Source organism: Kogia breviceps, chromosome 9 (assembly GCF_026419965.1).
Source record: "Kogia breviceps isolate mKogBre1 chromosome 9, mKogBre1 haplotype 1, whole genome shotgun sequence".
Lineage (NCBI taxonomy): Eukaryota > Metazoa > Chordata > Mammalia > Artiodactyla > Physeteridae > Kogia > Kogia breviceps.
This window is the reverse complement of record NC_081318.1, coordinates 1,232,271-1,250,914: the sequence shown is the minus strand read 5'-3', so window position 1 is coordinate 1,250,914 and position 18,644 is coordinate 1,232,271. Positions and strand designations below refer to the sequence as shown.

Below are 18,644 nucleotides of genomic sequence, written 5' to 3'. Positions count from 1 at the left end.
TCAGTTTCCTAATCTGTGGGGTGGGGATGGCAGACGGCTGCACACGGCTGCTGGGAGAATTCCAAGAGCGAACGTGTGAAGCGGTTAACACAGTGCTGGGCGTGAGGCCAGCACGCGACCCCCGTCCACACCTTCCTTCCGCTGGACGCAGCCTCCCTGCCGAGCTTCCCCGTCTGCAGACGGGTGTGGGAAGGGAGTCGGGACACCAGGTGAGGTCCTGCTCCCAGGGCACCAGACCTGAAAGGCGCGGATCCGCTTGGGCCGTCACTCTGCCGTCCGTGGCACCGAGGGCCGCGTGGAACCCAGTTTGCCGACCGACTGCTGTCTTTAGCAAGAAGAATCTCTCCCCTCCCTTCCCGGGGAACGCAGAGTTTAGAAGTTTCTAAGGAGAAAAGAACGGCATTTTCACAGCCCCCCTAAATTCAGATGCTCGGTCACAAAATAAACACGTGAAGCCTGTGCCCCACTATCTTAAAATATCCACACGGCTCCTCGTTGGTCAAAAGTGGTGAGACAGGAGCACAAACTCTCCATCAAGAAAATGTGGATCACCCGTGTTGGTGCCGCTGGGGATGTGTCCCGCAGGTCCCGCCACGGCCAGCGCAGCAGACACGCCAGCCCTGCTGGCCGCCCCAGATCAGGGGCAGGTCCACAGAGGAGAGACAGCGCGGGACCTGTTTAAGCCCGAGAGTCCGCATTTTCAGAGGCAGTCCTTAGGGTACAAGGATGCAGGCTAAGAAAACAGGATCACACAGCATGTTCTGAAGCGCTGTCATCATTTTCTGTAAAGCTGCCTGCTTCTCTGTTGCTGACGGAGCCCAGGCCCTGGGATGTGTCTGCAGAGTCTCCAAGTGTCTCGTGGTTGTTTGTAACACAATTTGCAAAGTAGGTTGACTAGGACTCCGGCAGAAGAAATCCGTCCATACACATAACAACAAATGTGTGAGACAAGCACACGTCTCATCTCTCGAATCTTCGTCTGATGGGGGAGGTTGCAGAGTGGGACTCACTCTGAGAGAAAAGACTCGCCGTCCCCAGATTCTGCCGAAGGATAGACAGGACTCCACAGGCTCGAGAAAAACCTCTTTCTTTGTACCTTTCAAGGAACAACGGGAACAAAGCAGTGGACGGCCTGAGTGCGCACACAAAGGCGGCCGCGTTTTTAGGGTTATTTGGGGAGCGTAATTAGTGGTCCCAGGGCAAAACCAAAGCAGGATGCACAAAGCCGGGGAGAAAGCGAAATGGGTTCATTAGGGGGCGGGCGGGGGGCGGGCAATTACTCTCCAGGCGGAGAAAATGCTCAAAAGGAGCGGCCTCCCTGGGAGGCTCGCAGGGCACCGATGGCGGCCACAGAGCCGCGGCGACAGCGAGGAGCCACGCAGACCCTCGGAGGCGGCGGTGAACACAGCGCTGCGGTAGACGCCCCGGGAAGGCCCCTCGTGGTGGGGGACGGGTGCTGTTTACCTTACTTTTTATTTTGCTCATCTGTATTCCCTAAAGTGAGGAAGCATTATTTTTGTAAAAAACAAAAAAAACAAAACACAAAAAAACCAAACCCATACAAGGTATGTTTAAAATACAGCAAATGCTACACTGAATATGATTAAACTTGAGTGAAACGTCTGGGGGAAAGCATCCCGGACGGTCAGAGGCCAGGAACGGCCCGTCAAGAAGAAGCACGGGAAGAAAAGCAAAGCCTCGTCTGACCAGCCGGCTCTCCCCCCACAGCTGTGACCGCACACCGAGCGTGCCGCGGACGGGACGGCCTGGCCTTCGAGGCCAGCGGGGCGCCTGTGAGCGCAGAACCGGGGACTCGTGAAGCAGCTTATGGGAGGGATTTTTCATGAACGTTCGCACTGCGAGCAGCTCACCTGCCCAGTGCCGGCCCGGGGAGTAAACATGGGCGCATATTCGGTGCCCTGGGACGGCTCTCCCCGGGGTCCCGGGGTCCCGGGGCCGCCTCCTAAGGGACCGGGGGCCACGGGAACATGGCCATTTCTGGGTAAGGAGCAGAGGACGCGCCCCCGGAGGTCAGAGCCGCAGCAGGTGCGCCGGGCGGCCGTCCTCGGGCCGGCCCAGCCCGGCTCCGGCTCCCAGGATGGGGCGCTCGGCGCCCAGCCCGTCTCCCCGTCACTGGCGTGTGTCACGGGGTCGCCACCACCCGTCCTGGGACGCTCTTCACCACCTCCTCCAGGCTGCTCAGGGATGCCCAGATAGCGTTCACCTTTCCACGGTGGGACCCCATGTGGCACACGCAGGGGAGAGGCACTCCTCCACGGCAGACCCTGGGCCGGGTTCCAGAGCCTCCGGGGAGGGCGCGGTGCTCATTCTGACCTTTAACGAGGGATGTGGCAGCCTCACCCGCACCCCGACACCCTGGTGACGGCTTCGGCCGCAAACCCAGGCTCCTCCGGCCGGACCGCAGCTGCGTTAAAGCGCCAGGTCCCACGGCGTCCGTCAACTGCCCGGGACGGCTCCACGGCCAGCCGTGTTTATTTACCAAGCCACATCGAGTAACTGCTCCCATCTCGTAAATGTCTTCGCAAAATAAAAGTTACAGACACATTTCAACCACGAGAGGTGAACGTTATGTTCAGCCGGCTTCTGAATCTGGAACAGTCTACCGTCACAAAGCCGGGCCCAGGACACTGACCCCGTCTGTCCCCTCCCAGCCCTGTCCTGCTCTCCAGTCACCGCCACGCGGACGGCCTCTCAGCCCCCGAACTGGGGACGGCAGTCACTTTCCTGTTCCGTGTCTGCCTCGGCGTCCAGCACAGATCGGGGGGGCTTCGCCAGACGCCCGCTCACCGGTGGGCATCACGTGCGGCCAGCAGCCCCTAGGGGACCAGGTCCCCAGCCCTGGGCAGCGGCCGAGATGCTGCGGGAGCTGGAATCGGGCCCCGCGGCCGGAGGCCGAGGCTTCCTGCTCACACCAGGCGGGGCTGGGAGGCCGTTCGTGAGCCCAAGCCGGCAGCCCCGGAGTGTCCTCGCTCTCCAGAGCTTTACAGCACAGCGTGCACCGTCGCGAAACTTGCAGCCGCGTGTTGCCGGAAGGGGGGGGGGCTTGGAAGGTGCGTTACTAAGCGCGCGGACTTCCTCCAGAACGAATCGGACGCGCCCACCGTGGACCAGGTGCCCCCGCACCCCACCTAAGGCCCGTCTGTCCTCTCCGACCTGAGACACGCTCTGTCTGCTGTGCCCCTGATAAACTCAGGGTGGAATCGGGAAAGAACTGTGACAACACAAACACAGACTCCAGTGAGCATCCCCCCCCGCCCCCCCCACGCTAACCCGGAGTTCCCGTGGATTCCCTAATAACCTTTAACGCTTCGGCCGAAAGTTGGAATCTGAGACCCAGGGCAGAGCGTGTCTGACACACAACGCCTGCGAGACCCCAGCTGTCACAGGAGGGCTCCGGTCCAGCTCCAAGCCCCCTGGCAGGGCCGCCATCCATAAGACAAATAAAGCAGTAAACACCTGGCCTCCTGCGCTGGACGACTCACCAGACAACGGTGCTTCGAGGGTCCCCGAAGTTCAGCTCGGCCTCTGTGAGCAAAGGTGGCTTGGGGCGGCCCCACCTGTGTGCACCCGCTTGTCAGTTGCATGCTTCGTATTCAGACGGTTAAAAATAGCCAAGTCAGGTGGAAATAAACCGCCCGCCTCTTCAGAGCAGCCTGGGCCTGACGTGGCCTAAGAGCATCAGCCGCTGTTTTCTGTGGGAGACTTTTGTCACCTTCCTAGTTTTCTTCTTGCTCAGACGATACTGAATCCTCATCTCCGGTCATCACTTCGGTCCACATCTGCAGAGCTCAACACTCCCTGCGCGCGGCGCTCCCCTGGACGCTGGAAATCAAGGATGACGGCTTTCGCGAGAGTTCTAAACGCTTCCCCCAACCAGCTCCTCTCGTATCGATACCTTAGATTCACGTGTCAGTTAGCTTTTCTTGAGCACCGAGAGGTCCCTGCGGGTGCGGCGTGGTCCTTCTACCGACCCGGCGTTTCGGGAGACGTCCTCGCCTTCCAGGAGGACACGCCGGGTAAGGAACAAGCCGAGCTCCGAACCCAGGTCTGTCTCAGCCCCCGATGCGAAAGTGCCTCCAGGTGTGAAGGGTAATTCCAGGGCACTGGAGAGGGGTCTCGGGGGGGGGCCCACACCGGGCGGGCGGAGGGTGTAGGGTCCGGGCTGGCGGACAGATGGGACGCTCTGGAGAATAAAGCAGGTGGGGGGCTCTCAGAACATGGGCCGAGGTCTCTGCACAAAGGTTCCGAGACAGAAGCACACAGGGTGAGTCCAGGGACGACGCGGACCAGCCAGGAGCACAAAAGGTACTCAGAGCTCCTCTTTCTGCGGCCGCCGCCTCATCAAGGCAAAGGGCAGGGCCGGGGCGCGGCGGAGGGGTAGGAAGCAGCTGCCTCTGTTTCTCAGAAACAAGCGCACATCACTCCGGGACCCAATCACTCCACCGGAAGCCGCCGTCAGTGGCGATCCTGCTGCACGACACACGGGGCTCTGAAGACCCGGGTCTGGGGGCTTCACCGCGGATGAGCTGGGTGACCGTGGGCAAGTCACTTTCAGTCTGTCGTAGCTCAGTTTCCCCAGCTGTGAGATGAGGGCTCTGACCTCGGAGGCCTGCAAAATCCGTCACCTAGCACCAAAAGGGGACAGGTGCCGAACTTCCACAGCAAGTCCGCGCTGGCAATGGCCCTCGAGTAAAACCAGCGAGGTGTGTGGGGGGGTCTGTGCTGCTCAGGAGGGGGGCTGGGAGAGGATCCAACAGCAAGTGGACACTCAGGACACTGCTGGCTGGGGGACCAGAGCCGTCTGTCGCATGCAGGGCACCAGCTCTGCTTTGCTGCCTCTCTTCGGAGTTGATGTGAAATCTGTAGACCCTGCCTGAGAAATCCACCTCTAGAAGCCGGGGCTGCCAGGAGCGGGTGGTGGGGAGCAGGCAGAACTGAAATGCACCATTTCGGGCTTCCCTGGCGGCGCAGTGGTCGAGAGTCTGCCTGCCGACGCGGGAGACACGGGGTTCGTGCCCCGGTCCGGGAGGATCCCACGTGCCGCGGAGCGGCTGGGCCCGTGAGCCGTGGCCGCTGAGCCTGCGCGTCCGGAGCCTGTGCTCCGCAATGGGAGAGGCCACAGCGGTGAGAGGCCCGCGTACCGCAAAAAAAAAAAAAAAAAAAAAAAAAAAGCACCATTTCACAGTCATCGTCCGGGAAACACAGGGTCCAAGGTCAGAAAAGAGGCAGTTCAAAAGCAACCGACAAAAGAATCTGAGATATTTTTCCCCCTAGTTTTCTCCCTCACGTTTCAATTTCAAATCTGTGGTCACTGAACTCAGTATTTTTCTTCCTGAAGGTGGGGGAGGAAAGGGAGGCCAGGGTGGGGAAGATAATCCTGAAACAGGTGAACTAGCTGTAACCTCCCTGCCCACTGATGACTGTTTTACAGACAAATCTGCATTTGATTTCCTCCCACTCAAGACCCTCTTGGGTTCTAGTTAAAGTGCGTGTCGTGCCGGCTTATGAAAGATGTAATTTAAAAAATATTCCTTTGTCGGCCATTCTGCTTCACTGGCTTTAGAAAAAAGATGAAAATGATGAAATGCTTACCTATAGAGCAAATCCAAAATTTTAAACTTTAATTGGATGATTTACATCTAGTTACACACTGACACCAACAGCCTGTGCACCTAATAATCCCGCATCTGTCACACAAACTCTTCTAGCTGATTTGCGATTAAACATCACAGAGTCAATCCAAGTTGAAACCTGTGCTTCGTGTCCCTAACCCTCAAACACCCTAGAGAACTGTGCGTTTTAAAGCATCTGGACTGACTTCCTGATGTAATCATTTGTGAATCTTCCTTTTCCTACTCTCCACATAATCACAAACACAGACACATACAAACATACCCAGACACCTAATAAGAGAAATAACCTACCAAGATTCCATTTTTAATTATCAGCAAGTCTTCCAAAGCAGGAAACCCCAATGGAGACTTTACATATTTTGAGCAACAAAGTTTAAGAACAGTCAATCACATGGGGAAGAGAAACACTGTTACACAGCTTCTCTAATGGCACAGGCTCCGTTACTGTGCTGTCCCTGAAAAAGTGACTCACGCTGCATAGCCACGCATGCAGCACAGACAAACCCTTGCCTGGTTCCCGAAACTCCCTCTATTCCACTTGTCCGTGACCCTCTCAGATCTGGGTTCAAGCTTCCCCATCGCCTCTCTCTCCTCAACACAGGCTTCCGCTCCAAGAAGACATCTGTTTGTTGCCCAGCCGTCTGGCTTTCTCTGCTCCATCCTCTCCCGGGCACCCCTGCCTCCACTTCTCCCCGTCTGAGACCCTCGCTCACCTTCTCTGGGAAGCCCTCCCTGACCACCCCAGGCTCGCGGGGGCCCGTCACAGAGCTGCTTGTCTCAAGCACACGCCTAACCCAGTGTGAGCCGGTCCTGCCTGTAAACTCCAATGGGAAATAAAGTTCCCTTCTGCCCCTATTGTTTCAGAAACTGTGACTCTATCGTTGGAAGAAATAAATTCTGCAAAAAACACTTTCTGGAAGAGTTCTGATTTCAGCCACGCAGCCTCCCCGAGGCTCTCTGAGGTGTTCATTCCCCAGGGGTTACCCGCGTGCCCACAGGGATGCAGACACAGATGCAGGCTCCGGGGGCCACACCCAGGCCGGGGCAGCTGCCGGCCAGGGGTGGGGAGAAGGGCGGGGCGGTCCCGGGGCCGAGGCACAGAGACTCCAAGCCAAAGGGGCCTCGGGAGCAAGCGGTGCTGACGTCCAGCCTGTCCCTGGGTGGGAGAGACGGCCTGCACCGGGGGCTCGGGCTCGAGTTGTCCTCCTCCCCCGCGTCCCTAGATGTCCCCCCTCTGACGCCCGGAAACTGCTGTCACCTCCCGCTGCTCCTGGGCTGGGCCGTGCACTTGCTCTTTCGGAAGCTCTCCCTCCTCTAAACTCGCGACTCCTGGTGCCTCTGAAGGTCCGAGCCGTCTTTCCTCCTCTGACCGCCTTCTGTAATCTCTCAGCCTCTTGTATGCCAGGTCCGCGCTGTGCTCGGAGCCGGGCTCGGCCATTTTTGACAGGCTAGTGCGTTTCACCGCAGGTGATGCCACGCGGCACAGAGACGTCCCCTGGTGCCCATCAAGTCCGCCTGAGAGTGGACGTCGCCCATCGGGGGTGCGTGAGAGTGGAGTGCCGTCGGGCCGGCCTCCGGGCGCAGGCACCGGACGGGTCTGTGGGCCTCCGCTCAGGGCGGCCTGCCCCGGGCCGTGGTCCGCGTACGCCGCCCGCAGAGAGCTGGGCTCTGGTTGAAGGGGCCTCCGGGGAGGTGCCGTCACCTCTTCCTGGGGACAAACGCCCTCCCGGGGGAAACGGGCGCGGGAGCTAAAGAAGGTGGGAGACAAGCCCTCGGAAGGGGAGATGGGTTGGCAGAGAGCCGTCTCGCTCACTTACAGTGGCCCTGGGTGTCTGACTACCTGCCTTGCAGAATTCCTTCCCCGCCTCCTACCATTCTGGTCTACATCCCCGTTCAATCCATTTTCCACACTTGCCTTTACTGCCTCAGGCTTCTCCTCCCAAAGCCCACCTCGCAGGGTGGCCCTGCGTCCTCTCCGAGAAGCCGACGGCAGCGGGTCTCCAGGGCCACCTGGCCGCACACAGGCTACCTCCCTCCCCAAGGGGCGCCCAAGCTGCGCCCCTCAACCGGGCAGGGGCGACACTCGTACTAGGGCGGGCCTGGGGGGCGGGGAGCGAGGGCTCCTTCTGACAGGGTGGCCTAGACCCCAATTCGCAGCCCAAGTCCACCTTCCTCTCCAGACAGTGGGCTGATGACCTGACCGATCTCTGGTCCTGGACAGACGGGGGAGAAGGGCTCCACAGAAGTCCCTGGAACGTTGTCCCCACACCTGGCCTTCCCCATGATGACTGGATTTCCTAGAACGGCCCAGATCTCCAGGTTTCTCTCCGGTTTTCCCTAGAGGTACACTGCTTTCTTTGCAGACTGCACGTGCCAAGTTTTCACTTAGAAAACGCGCCTGCGTCTCCGGACCAGGGCCTGATGGAGAGAAAGCAGCCCGTGCAAAGGCGAGGAGGCCAGAAATGCACACTTGGGCTGGGAGGGCCGGGCCCAGAGCCGAGCAGCTGAGACGAATCCCACACCCACCGACAGGCACACCCGGGCACCGCTGTCACCACAAACAGCGGCCCCTTAAACAGAACTTAGATGTGAGACGCACTGGCCCCTCCACGACCTTCTCTGACCTTCAAGAGCCCAGGGAAGAGTACAAAGCTCCTTCCTTCCCATCTTGTGGTGAGGAGAGCTGGGCTCAGAGGAGGGCTCGGCCCAAGTTCCAGCCGATGTCACGAGGGCGCGAAGCACGAGCTTGAACGAACTTAAACATTGGGAGAGACAGAAATTTAAAAAGTGGAAAGTGTAGCAAAAGGGAAAGAGACTAGGAAGACAGGCATGGACGCGACGAGGAGCCGTGGTTCACGGAGCCGCTCTGGGCGATGGAGAGGCTGCCCCGGCCTCAGAGGACACTCAGGGTGGGAGGGGCCTCCTGGGACCTCGGCAGGGTCCCCCCCTCCCCCCGCACTGTCCCTGCAGCCCCGCCCAGCTTTCCTGCCTCCAGGCCCTGCTCCACAGGTCCACGCTTCCTGGGTCCATGGCCACAGCCACGAGAATACCGGGTCTGAGCTCATCCTCCCGCCTGGCACGCCCCCGTCCACCTGGGGGCCCATCTCTGTGGGTCCGCCACACCTCCTCCACCCGCCGGCGGGCTTTGCCCTCCTCCCCGTGACCCTGCAGCGTTTGATGTCCACGCCGCGCCAACTGCCTCTTGGTCACTCTGAGACGTGCTGCTTACTAGGGCTTCGTGTGGGTTTACGGCAAATGAAATCATCAGCGGAGCAGAGAAACGATGCCGACTCTTCCTAAGTCTCCCTCCGCGAGGAGGAAGGCGGCGGCGGGGCCGGGGAGGGGTCACGGCCTACCCCATGCCACTCCTCCACGTGTGCGATGAGCCCTGCTTGTGTGGAGCGGCCACGCGGTGTGCACCAGTGGCCAGAGGTGGCTTTCGAAGCACCTCCGTGGGCGTCGCTTGGCGGGAGCCTGTAGCTGGCGGCGGAGGGCAGGGACGCTCAGGGGGTCTTCCCGGGCCCAGGGCACCACCCGGGCTGCTCCTCTGGCTTCTGCAAGGTGGACGCGTCCTCTGATTCTGACAGCGAGTGGGCAAGGCAGACTAGAACATTCCCCGTATTGAGGTCGATTGAAAGGATGCACCTCCCCTCATCACCCCCCAAACCGTCCCCCACCTAGCAGCCGGTGAGGACCAGACCTCCCTCTCGGACACACTTTCTTCCCTTGGCTGTGACGGAACAAAATGGGAGGACCTGGGAAAAGTCGCCGGACACAGAGGAGGGAAGATAAGCCCCCCTGCTGCCCCCGCTTCCCAGACGTAACTTCCTGGCCAGCCCTGAGAAACACTTATTTGAGTAAAATCCACATCTGCTGACACACCAGGAAAATGAAAACAGACCAGGATAAGTAACGCAGGATCCAGAAGAAACCGCAGAATCCAGGCCTCAGAAATCTTCGTACTAGATGCTCCAGTCTTTTATTTTCAACATATCTCACTGAGGGGTCTGTTATTTTTAATTAAGTCTGATCTAATTATCATTGTCTGATCAGGGAAGTGGCTGCTATATTAGGACGGCAACGTGTTTTCTTTACATGTTTAGATATTTCTTTGGCAATCTTTCCAGACTTCGGCCTCCCCTAGAAGATCTGTTTCCAAATCTCAGGAGCTATTTTTGAGGAACGTGTTGCACAGAAACCAGAGAACGAGCATGGAGCCGCTGCTTCTGGAAAAACCACATGTTAGAAAATTTAAGATTTATGAGAAGAACATGCTACACATTCAGGTCTTCCAGAAACACATTCACACCCAGAGTAGAAAGGTATCCGGAAGGTTTGACGGAGCTTGCAGAACAGCTTGTTGGCCCTGATACTGACCCCCTGACATTGAACACACAGACAAAAAGCAGGTCCCGGAAACGCTCGAGGCAGACAGGTCCCTTTGCTCTCATTACCCAAAAAGTGAGCAAGTCTTCGTTCTCACAAGGCTGCCTTGACGAGCATGGCGTGACTTAAAGTACAGGGGAGCCCAGGCCTGTCTGGGGGTTGCGGAGGCAGGAAGGCCCCGGGCCTCGTCTTCAGCAGCCGGGCTTCTACCTGACAATGCACCCCCTTGGCAAAGCCGATCAGAATTGGGAAAGTTTCGAGTGAATTCTGCCTGTGGATGTTGGTACTGCCAGCTACTTCTGCAAAGGCAAAACCCGAAAAATTCCAGTTCTCAGGCTCAACTAGGTTATCACAGAAAGAAATGTTCTTTAATAGCATTTCAGGGAACCCTTCCACTTTTGAAGCAGGACAGATTTTGCTTATTGGAAATTTGCACACAACAGTATTTTGACCTGAGAATTTAAACGTAAAGCCAGGGCAAGGCCCTGTAAGATGCACGGCTGACTGAAATGGGAAGGGCTATGGTAGAAACTGGTGGTGGATCAAGTATACCCCAGGAATTCACTGTTTTCCACCTCAACTGGGAAAGATTTCTGTGCCGAGTGCTACGCCAAGCAGGGGAGATTTACCTAGAAGGGCCCCTGAATCAAAGGCCGGAACAGGTTACTTGGGACCTGCCCTCTCTTTGACAGCCCGGCTCTCCTTGCTCCCAGGCGCGAGGACAGGGGGCCTCTGGGCTCCCGGGTGCGTCAGCCTGAGTTGGGGTGAGGGGACGGTGGCCGTCGTTTCCTGACGAGTCTGGGCCCCCGGGCGGCTCTCTACAGGGCGCCCCTCGACAGGGAGCCCTCCTGGCTGCTTCCTCTCCTCTGGGTCTGGTTCCAAAGGCCCCCAGATACCCAGGGAGCCTGTGGGTATTGGGAGACAAACCATCAAAAGAGGCCTCGCCGGAAATTCCGCAGGAGCCTGTGCCCTCACGTGGGGAAGGGGAGTGGCTGCTGCTCTGCGATGATCAAAGCCTCAGAGACACGGACTCAACATTCAAAGAGACTCGAGGAGAGAAAGGCGGGGACGCCTTCTCATCATCTAACAGCGTGTTTCTGCGCAGTTTTACCCAATCCCCGTGCACAGAAGTAGGACAGCGACGTGACAGGACGCAGAATGTGCCGGGAGCCTCGCCTCACAAGCCTGCCGGATGCCCTTGGGTAGTGCGTGTGTGTAAATACACGCTCACGTGTGCATACAACATACGTGTCACGGGACAGGCCGACCGGGGGCAACAGGAGTAAAAGTAAAGAAATGGGCTTTTCAGATCAGGAAATACAGACTTAATCCAAAGACATTATGTTGCTCTATGTAGAGGACAAAAATAACATTTACTAAAACAATGGGGAAACGTTTGGCAGCAGAATTCCATTAAAACATGACCTTTAAAGACGGATTTCAGTTCTTCTACGAGTTAACATACCCAAATCTTTCAAGTTTGAGCAAATTAAACTTTGATGGGTTACCTGGTGAAATTGATATCTTGTTAAGTGTTAAAATATGAGTCTATTAGGAAAGATGTGATTGTCCAATAGGTAAAGCAAACGAAAATATCACACACTTACACGTGTAAACTAACTAAGAATCTTTAAAACGCTAACTCTGTCTACGAGATAGTTCTATTTTAAGGGAGAAGAGAAAAAAAATGTTTAAACGTGTTTGCCTTCGAAGCTAATAATGCGAACTACTTCACTGTTTGGAAACAATTTATGAAAAGCCCTCTGATTTTTCAGGAACCCTCCATGAGTCCGCCGGAACCTCAAACCCCAAACCACGGATTGCGAGCACGCAGGGGCACGGCCCGGACCACCAGGGACCGCAGGGGATGGATACTGGAAGACGCCGACCAGAGCTTTATATGAAGGGCCAACCACGCAAGCGCCTTCCCTCTAGAAGAATCTGGCACCACCACCACTGCTGTGCAGTTTAATTAGGACACGTGGCCTCTCTGGCCGTCTGGGAAGAAGCACCCAGTCCCTCCTGCAGACCTCCAGCCCCGAGCCTCCCCTCCCCTCCCCTCCCCTCTCCTCTCTCCCAAGGCCTGTGCCCTGCATCCTTCCTGCATGAGAACACTTGGGTCTTTCGTTTAAAGGGTGACCTCATATGCTAGTATCAGTAAAACCTATGACACTGCCACCTACCATTCCACCTTTCCTAGGCCCCTCACTTACTTCTATACGTACACTGTACTCTTTTTCTCCTTCAGACACTTTATAAAATGAATTGAATATTTCCATCATGTCCCCATGAAATAAAGCATAATATTAAATTGTTCAATTTTCCTTGTAACCCCTTGATGAGAATTACGCTGAGGTAATCCATAACCTCACCTGTACTGTAGAATTAGCAAAGTGCAGAAGTCCAAGGATTTGAAAACAGAGCGTGGAAGCAACAAGATACTGTCCTAAAATTATTGTTTCGTGCTTGAAACACTTTAAAAAAACTTTTCAGACCGGTTTTTACACTTGAAGGGGGTCTCCGTGGCAGTTATAGAAAAACCTAACCAAGTATGGATACATGAATGAGTGAATAACTGCTTCGTTTACAAATGTACAGTCTTCTACGCGTAACTACACTCTTACAAGTCCTTAATCCATGACTCAGCTAAATGGAGAGCTAAAAATCATGACCTCCTTATCCCCATTCGCTGAGTGTGTTCTGCTAAAAACAAATCAAAACAGCACGACAGCCCAGTGCCGGCATGTTCTCACCGGTAAACAGTCCACTTTGAGGGGGCAAAGCTCCACATTTAATCAAAGTAGTTCCCACAAGGGTGTCCTGCAGTAATTTCAAAACTAAGCCCACCAGAAAATCTTTACAATAATTTCATTTCCAAATTTTCCTAGGTCCTATTTTTAAAGGAAAAGTTCTTTTCTGTGTTCTCCCCCCACCTTTTAAAAAAATTATTAGTATTAATCTGGATTGAAGAAAAGCACACATTTCATTTATTGTCTGGCTTACAGATTCTTATTAAACAAACCAGAGCTCATTATAAAATCAATATCAACTTAACCACCATGCCCCCAGGAGGAACCACATAAAAAGGTCACTCCAAGAAATTCAAACAATTTTCCTGCTGGAAGGGCAGGCGTGATTTTAATTACAGATACTATTAATTAGAGCTGTCACTGGGAAGCTTTTTTTTCTGTTAATTATCACAAATTCAGTCCTAAGTGTGCATTTGCAACCTGCACTTTTGTCAGAATTAGTCACTTCTGCATGCAAGTCCAACCTTTCCATTCTATCAATATTTTATATGCGAATTTCAAAGCATATCAAAGGATGCCGCGCTTTCTACAAACCTCCGCCCATACGATCTGCCATCTCTCACACACCTAACAGAACCAGTGTGATCATTTATTTATGTCCCGGCACAGGCTTGGCCCAGAAGGACCCAGACGCCTACGCTGGTCTTGCTCAATAGAATTTCTGGATAAATTCTTACGAGTTCGTGTGACATTTTTTCCCAAGCTGCTTCTTCAAATGTGCTTTTTCTTTTGCTTTGAAGCAAAGCTAGCCCCTGAAATGCCATCTCCCACACATCTGAAGTTGCTGTTTCTTTATAAGAAAAGATCATACTGACCAGGCTTCTGACCCCCTCCAGAAAACCAGAGGTTTTCTTCATTCAACACCACCACCAAGAGTTTTGAAGTAGGGAAAATAGTACTTTCTGGTCTCTCTTAAGCAGAGCGATTCTATCAGTTCATCCCAGCACCTCATGTGAGACAGGGTCAGGGTGGCTCTCAGACAAGCTCCTGGGGTGGGGGGTGTTCTAGAAAGAGCCTGAGCAGCCCCCCAGCAGTGCAACTGTGATGACAGAATGATAATACTTATAGACGTGACTGTAAAACAGGACGCATTATTTACACGACATATTCCATATCACAGTCATGTGACTTAAGAAAACAAAGACTCGACTCCAACGGGAGAAAAATCTTTTACAAAATGTATCGACTGAACTTCAAAAAACGATGATTAAGTAAATTACCTTCCCAAATGGGAAAATATACTTGGAGTTGCATTATAGTTTATGTTAGAAGAAATCAAATGCCCTGACTGGTATATATTCTGGGCTTGCATGAAGATGTGTTTTCATTACAGAACATTATTAAATCTGGAGTGTGTGCTACGGACCTCCCAAACATTCTGTGAATTTTTTTTACTGTCCAATTTCGTCTGAACCTCCTCCCCTCAGTCTCATTGGTTCCAATTTTTTTCCAGGTGTGTCTGGACTGTTTCTGCATCACCAGTGCTTGGCTCCACCACTGCTCTCCTGAAGACATCCTTGGTTGACTTTTCATCTGTCAGCCTCAGATGCCACTTCACCCACATAACAGCGAAGGTGGCAACAGATCAGGTCAGAGGATCTTTTCACATAAGACCCCGAGGAAGTCGATGATTTAAGAGACATCTTCATACATCTACACCACCAATTTATCTTGCAGCTCTGGCATTTTTTATTAATAGTGGACCAAACTAAGAAAGATAACAGATAATACATAATTCATGTATTATACTTTTTTCACATTTCTAATTAGCAGCCCGCTTTCACAGCTAACACGAGACCATTCCAGAACGGCGTAAGATTAATTTAGAGCAGGGAAACTAGGGTTTCAAGGTATTTACATGAATGCTAATGAGAAGTTTCAAATCGTCATCACACAAGAACCCAAACTATGAACAAATGAACAACTGCTGGGAATGGGGGAGGGGCCAGAGACGACTTCAACAATCCGTCCATTCCAGGGGTGAATGGAATTGAAACAGCACTTAGAAAAGTCTCTTTTTACCTGGTAGGCGTTGGTGGCGTCGGGGTCCGGGTCGCCCCCAGGTCCCGAGAGCTTCTCCTTCAGCCTGTACCGAGAGCTGTGTCGTAGGCAGTAGATGACGCCGGACGCCAGCAGGACCGCCACGATGGCCACGATGGAGACCAGGGTGAGCGCGATGAACTTGGTCGAGTCCTCTCGTTCTGCCTGGTGAGGCAGGAGCTTGGGTTTGCTTTTCTGCAGAACAGGAGAGGGGGCAGGTTACCACCCAGCAAATCATGAGTCCTGAAAACCATCCCTTCCAAACGCAACCTAAAACGTAAAGCTCTGGGCTGGCACTGAAACAACAACAGGAGGCGATCCAGAAAAGCAGCCCTCGGACCAGAAGCACCACAGACGGCAATGTTTTCGCAAGGAAAGTCAGCAGAGGCATCACTTTTGTTTGTCCTTAAACGGCCGCCGCTTTTTCAAACTTAACGATATAAAGTATTTGGCAGCTAATTCACTGCCTTAAGTAAAATAAGGCCCTCGTCCCTCCTAAAGAGGTATGAGGGGAGGGGATGCTTCACAAACGGTGGGGCTGGCGTGGAGCGATCGCATGGGGGTGCCTAGCTCCTGCTGTGGGTAAAAGAGTACCAACCGAAGTCCAGCCAGCGAGCCTGGTTCTGTGAAGCGGCAGGCTAATGTTCTTGGATATATTGCAGGGAGCTGCCATCCCGGAAGCCCGTCCGCTCGCCCTCCAAGGCACGTGCCCTCGTCCCCTCGAACAGACCTCGGACCTGGGCCGCGTATGCACCACGCACAGACCCCCGCACTTCGCACCTCGGCACTTCTCCTTGAAAGGAGCTGCGAGACAGGGGCGCGCTAGGGTCCAGGAGCGCGCTTCTCGGCGGGTGAAAGGTAAGGGAGCCCAGGTCCTTCGGATTCTCCTGCTTCGCGGGGGAGGGGGGGAGGGGGGGCGGGGGGGTGGGTAAGAACATCCTTTCGGTGCGTTGCACGAGTCTCCACGCGCAGAAAGTTGCCCAGTGCTCGCCCTCATTAGCTTCATTATAAGGAATATCAGCAACAATTGAAAACGCCAAGGGACGATGGAGACTCCGGCCAGCACACCCTTCCGCAATTACTCGGGGAATGAATAGAAATGCACGCCCCCGCCCCAGCCCTGGTTGCTACAAGATGAGAACAATTAGCAAACTCCTTTCCACCACCTAATTTCGCGTGGTAACAAAATGGATTTTTCCCCATGAATGCCTGGCCGGCCTATTCATTATCTCTCTTCTATTAGTAATTTTCTGCTCCGTATTCAGCCTCCCAACTCTTCATTTCCTCCTGTCTCCGAGTGTACACAGGGCCTCTTATGTCAGGCCGGGCCATTTTTATCTTGTAATCATAAAGGCCACCAAAGCAATTATCGCCGGTCCTGACTGGAAAAGCTGGTCATTAATTAGACTCCTTTTGCCTTCGGTGCCGCGGATTAGCTGGTGCCGGGACCGGGTTAATGGAAACGCGGGTGAAATGAGAAAAGACGCCGGATTTTCTTGCCTGGATGCGAGGCTCCGAGGAGGACAGCAGGTCCGCCAGCGGCGGGAGGGACGGGGGCGCGGGGGGAGGGGTCGGGGGAGGAGCCGGGACGCGCGGGCGGTGGGGCGAGCGGGGCGCGGAGCCCCCGGGCGGTGGGGCCGGTGCGCGCGGGCCTCGGCCTGGCGGGAGCGGCGGGCGGGAGACCCTCGCCATCCTCGCCCACCCTCCCCTCCCCCCTCCCTCCCCGGCCCAGAAAGAAGTGGCCCGGAGGGCTGCCGGCCGCCGGCCCCGGGTCCCCGCCCCGCGCGGCGACAGGCCGCGCCGCAGAAATAAACCGGAGGGACCCGGCTCCTCGGGCCCCGCGCGGTGCAGGTGGCTCGCGCCCGTCCGCCCGCGCCCGGCTCCCGGGGAGCGCGCCCCTCTGCAAGCCCTCCGGCCCGGGACGCTCCCCTGAGAGGCCGCCCGGGTTCCCCCCCCGCCGATGCGCCCCTCCCCCCGCTAGCGCTCCTGGGCTCCGCGGACGAGCGGGGACAACAAAGGAGGGCGCGCGGCCGGCGGCGGGGGGGGGGCCCGCCCCGCTAGCCCCCCGCTCGGCGCCCCCAGCCGTCCCGGCGCCCCCCACTCCGCCCCCCCCCGGGGGAGCCCGTCCGGGCGTGGCGGGGCCCCCGCGCGCCCACGTGGCTGACCGCGCCCGGGCACGGGGACTTCCCGGACGCTCCTGCCCCGCGACGTGAGGCGCACACGCGCGCGGTGACCAGCCGGGCTCCGAGGGGGCGCGCAGCGCCTCGGCGGGTGGCCGCCGCCTCAGTGCGCGGCCGACGGGCGGGCGCCGGCGCGCCGAGGACCGGGGACCTGAGCGGGGTCCGGCCCAGGCGCGGGGTCTCGCTGGGTAAGCGGCCCAGCGTAGCCCGGCTGTCGCTCGGTTCCGGGTGGGCGGCCGTGAACGCGCAGGGGCCCCCGAGGGAGGACGGCGGCGCGCCTGCACGTTACCCGGGCCCGGGTCTGGGGCGGCAGAGAGGCCCCGCGGGGCGCTCCCCAGGGAGGGAGGCCCGGCAGCCTAAGCGTCTCCGCCCGGCCGGCTCGGCCCGTTTTGCCGGAAACCGACGGTCACCGTGCCGCGACGCTGCGCTCGGCCGGGGGGCGGGGGGCGGAAAGGGACCTGCCCGGCCTCCCCTCACGCAGTGCTCGGAGTTTACCCAGAGGTCAAAGAAAAGTGTCAAGGAGAGTGACTGCCCGGTCCCGCCTCCGTGGGCCCCGCTCTGTCTCCGGCCAGCCGCGCGGCCCCCGCTGGGTCCCAGATGCTCCCGGGGAACCGGGGAAGAGGACGGGACCCCACGCCCACTGAGTCCCACTTTCCACGGTCCCGTCCAGCTCCCAGCCGCCTGGGCCGGAGCTGCCCCGCGGGGAAGGGGTGGCAGTGGTCCTCCCGCCGCAGCCAGGAGAGGGGTCTGCTGAGGCTGGGGAGGGCAAGGTCCGGGTCACGGAGGGGCCTGGACAGAGGGGGCGGTCGGGCGAGGAGGGATCTGACCAGGAGAGGAAGGAAGCCTGTTGGGGACAGAGAGGGACGCGCAGGTTTGGACCACTGTGCCGCTGAGGCCGCAGGGTCTTCGGGCCCGGCTGGGAATGCTGCCTCTCGCTGGCCCCAGGGCACCTCGGTTGCAACCCGAAAAGCCGCTCTTCCTTGGGGCGCCCACAATGACTCCAGCGCCCTACCTAGTGCTGTCGGGAGGGTCAAGCGGGGAGGAAAAACTCTTGGCTGCAAGGCGGGACTGAGGAATCCCGGAAGAAACAAAAATTTATACTTAAAAAAAAAAAATTAAAGATCGTGAACTCCGTCCTCGGCACCGTGATTGAGTTTAAATAACTATGATTATTGTATATCCTTTCTTTATTGTAGAGTTAAAAAAAAATCTTAAGGGACCCCTGCTAACCAGGAGATTTAAGAGAAAGCAATGGGTGCCTTTGCTTAAAAGTGAGTCTGACCCTCTGTCCTGCCCAGGAGTGGCCTGGGTCCCTGCTCCCCCAGGCCGAGAGGCTGTAACTACAGGTGCTTTCCCGCAGTCTTGTCCTGGGGCTGAGCCCTGCCGAGAGCCCTCCACTAATTAGAGGCACCTTGTCAGTCTTGACTTGAAATTGAAAGAAAATAATGTTTAAATATTTATGACTTTGACATTTACAGTCAGGCCGCCTCCTTCTGTACAGTGGCAGCTCCCCCCACCCCCTGGAAAGTTTGGAGCAGGGGAGGGGTGAGGGGGAAGGCGGAGGAAGCAGCCTG

The 18,644-nt window shown here is 56.4% G+C and overlaps 1 protein-coding gene across 7 annotated transcripts in view; it reads right to left on the bottom strand.

The window, feature by feature from the left end:
* Positions 1-18,644, bottom strand: part of PTPRN2 (protein tyrosine phosphatase receptor type N2) — a 697,234-nt gene that overhangs the window by 95,633 nt on the left and 582,957 nt on the right. For all 7 annotated transcript variants that reach the window (XM_067041729.1, XM_067041728.1, XM_067041727.1 and 4 more), the window contains one exon: positions 14,873-15,085. In XM_067041729.1, coding sequence (XP_066897830.1) covers positions 14,873-15,085 — 213 coding nt within the window. The remainder of the gene's footprint in view (positions 1-14,872; positions 15,086-18,644) is intronic.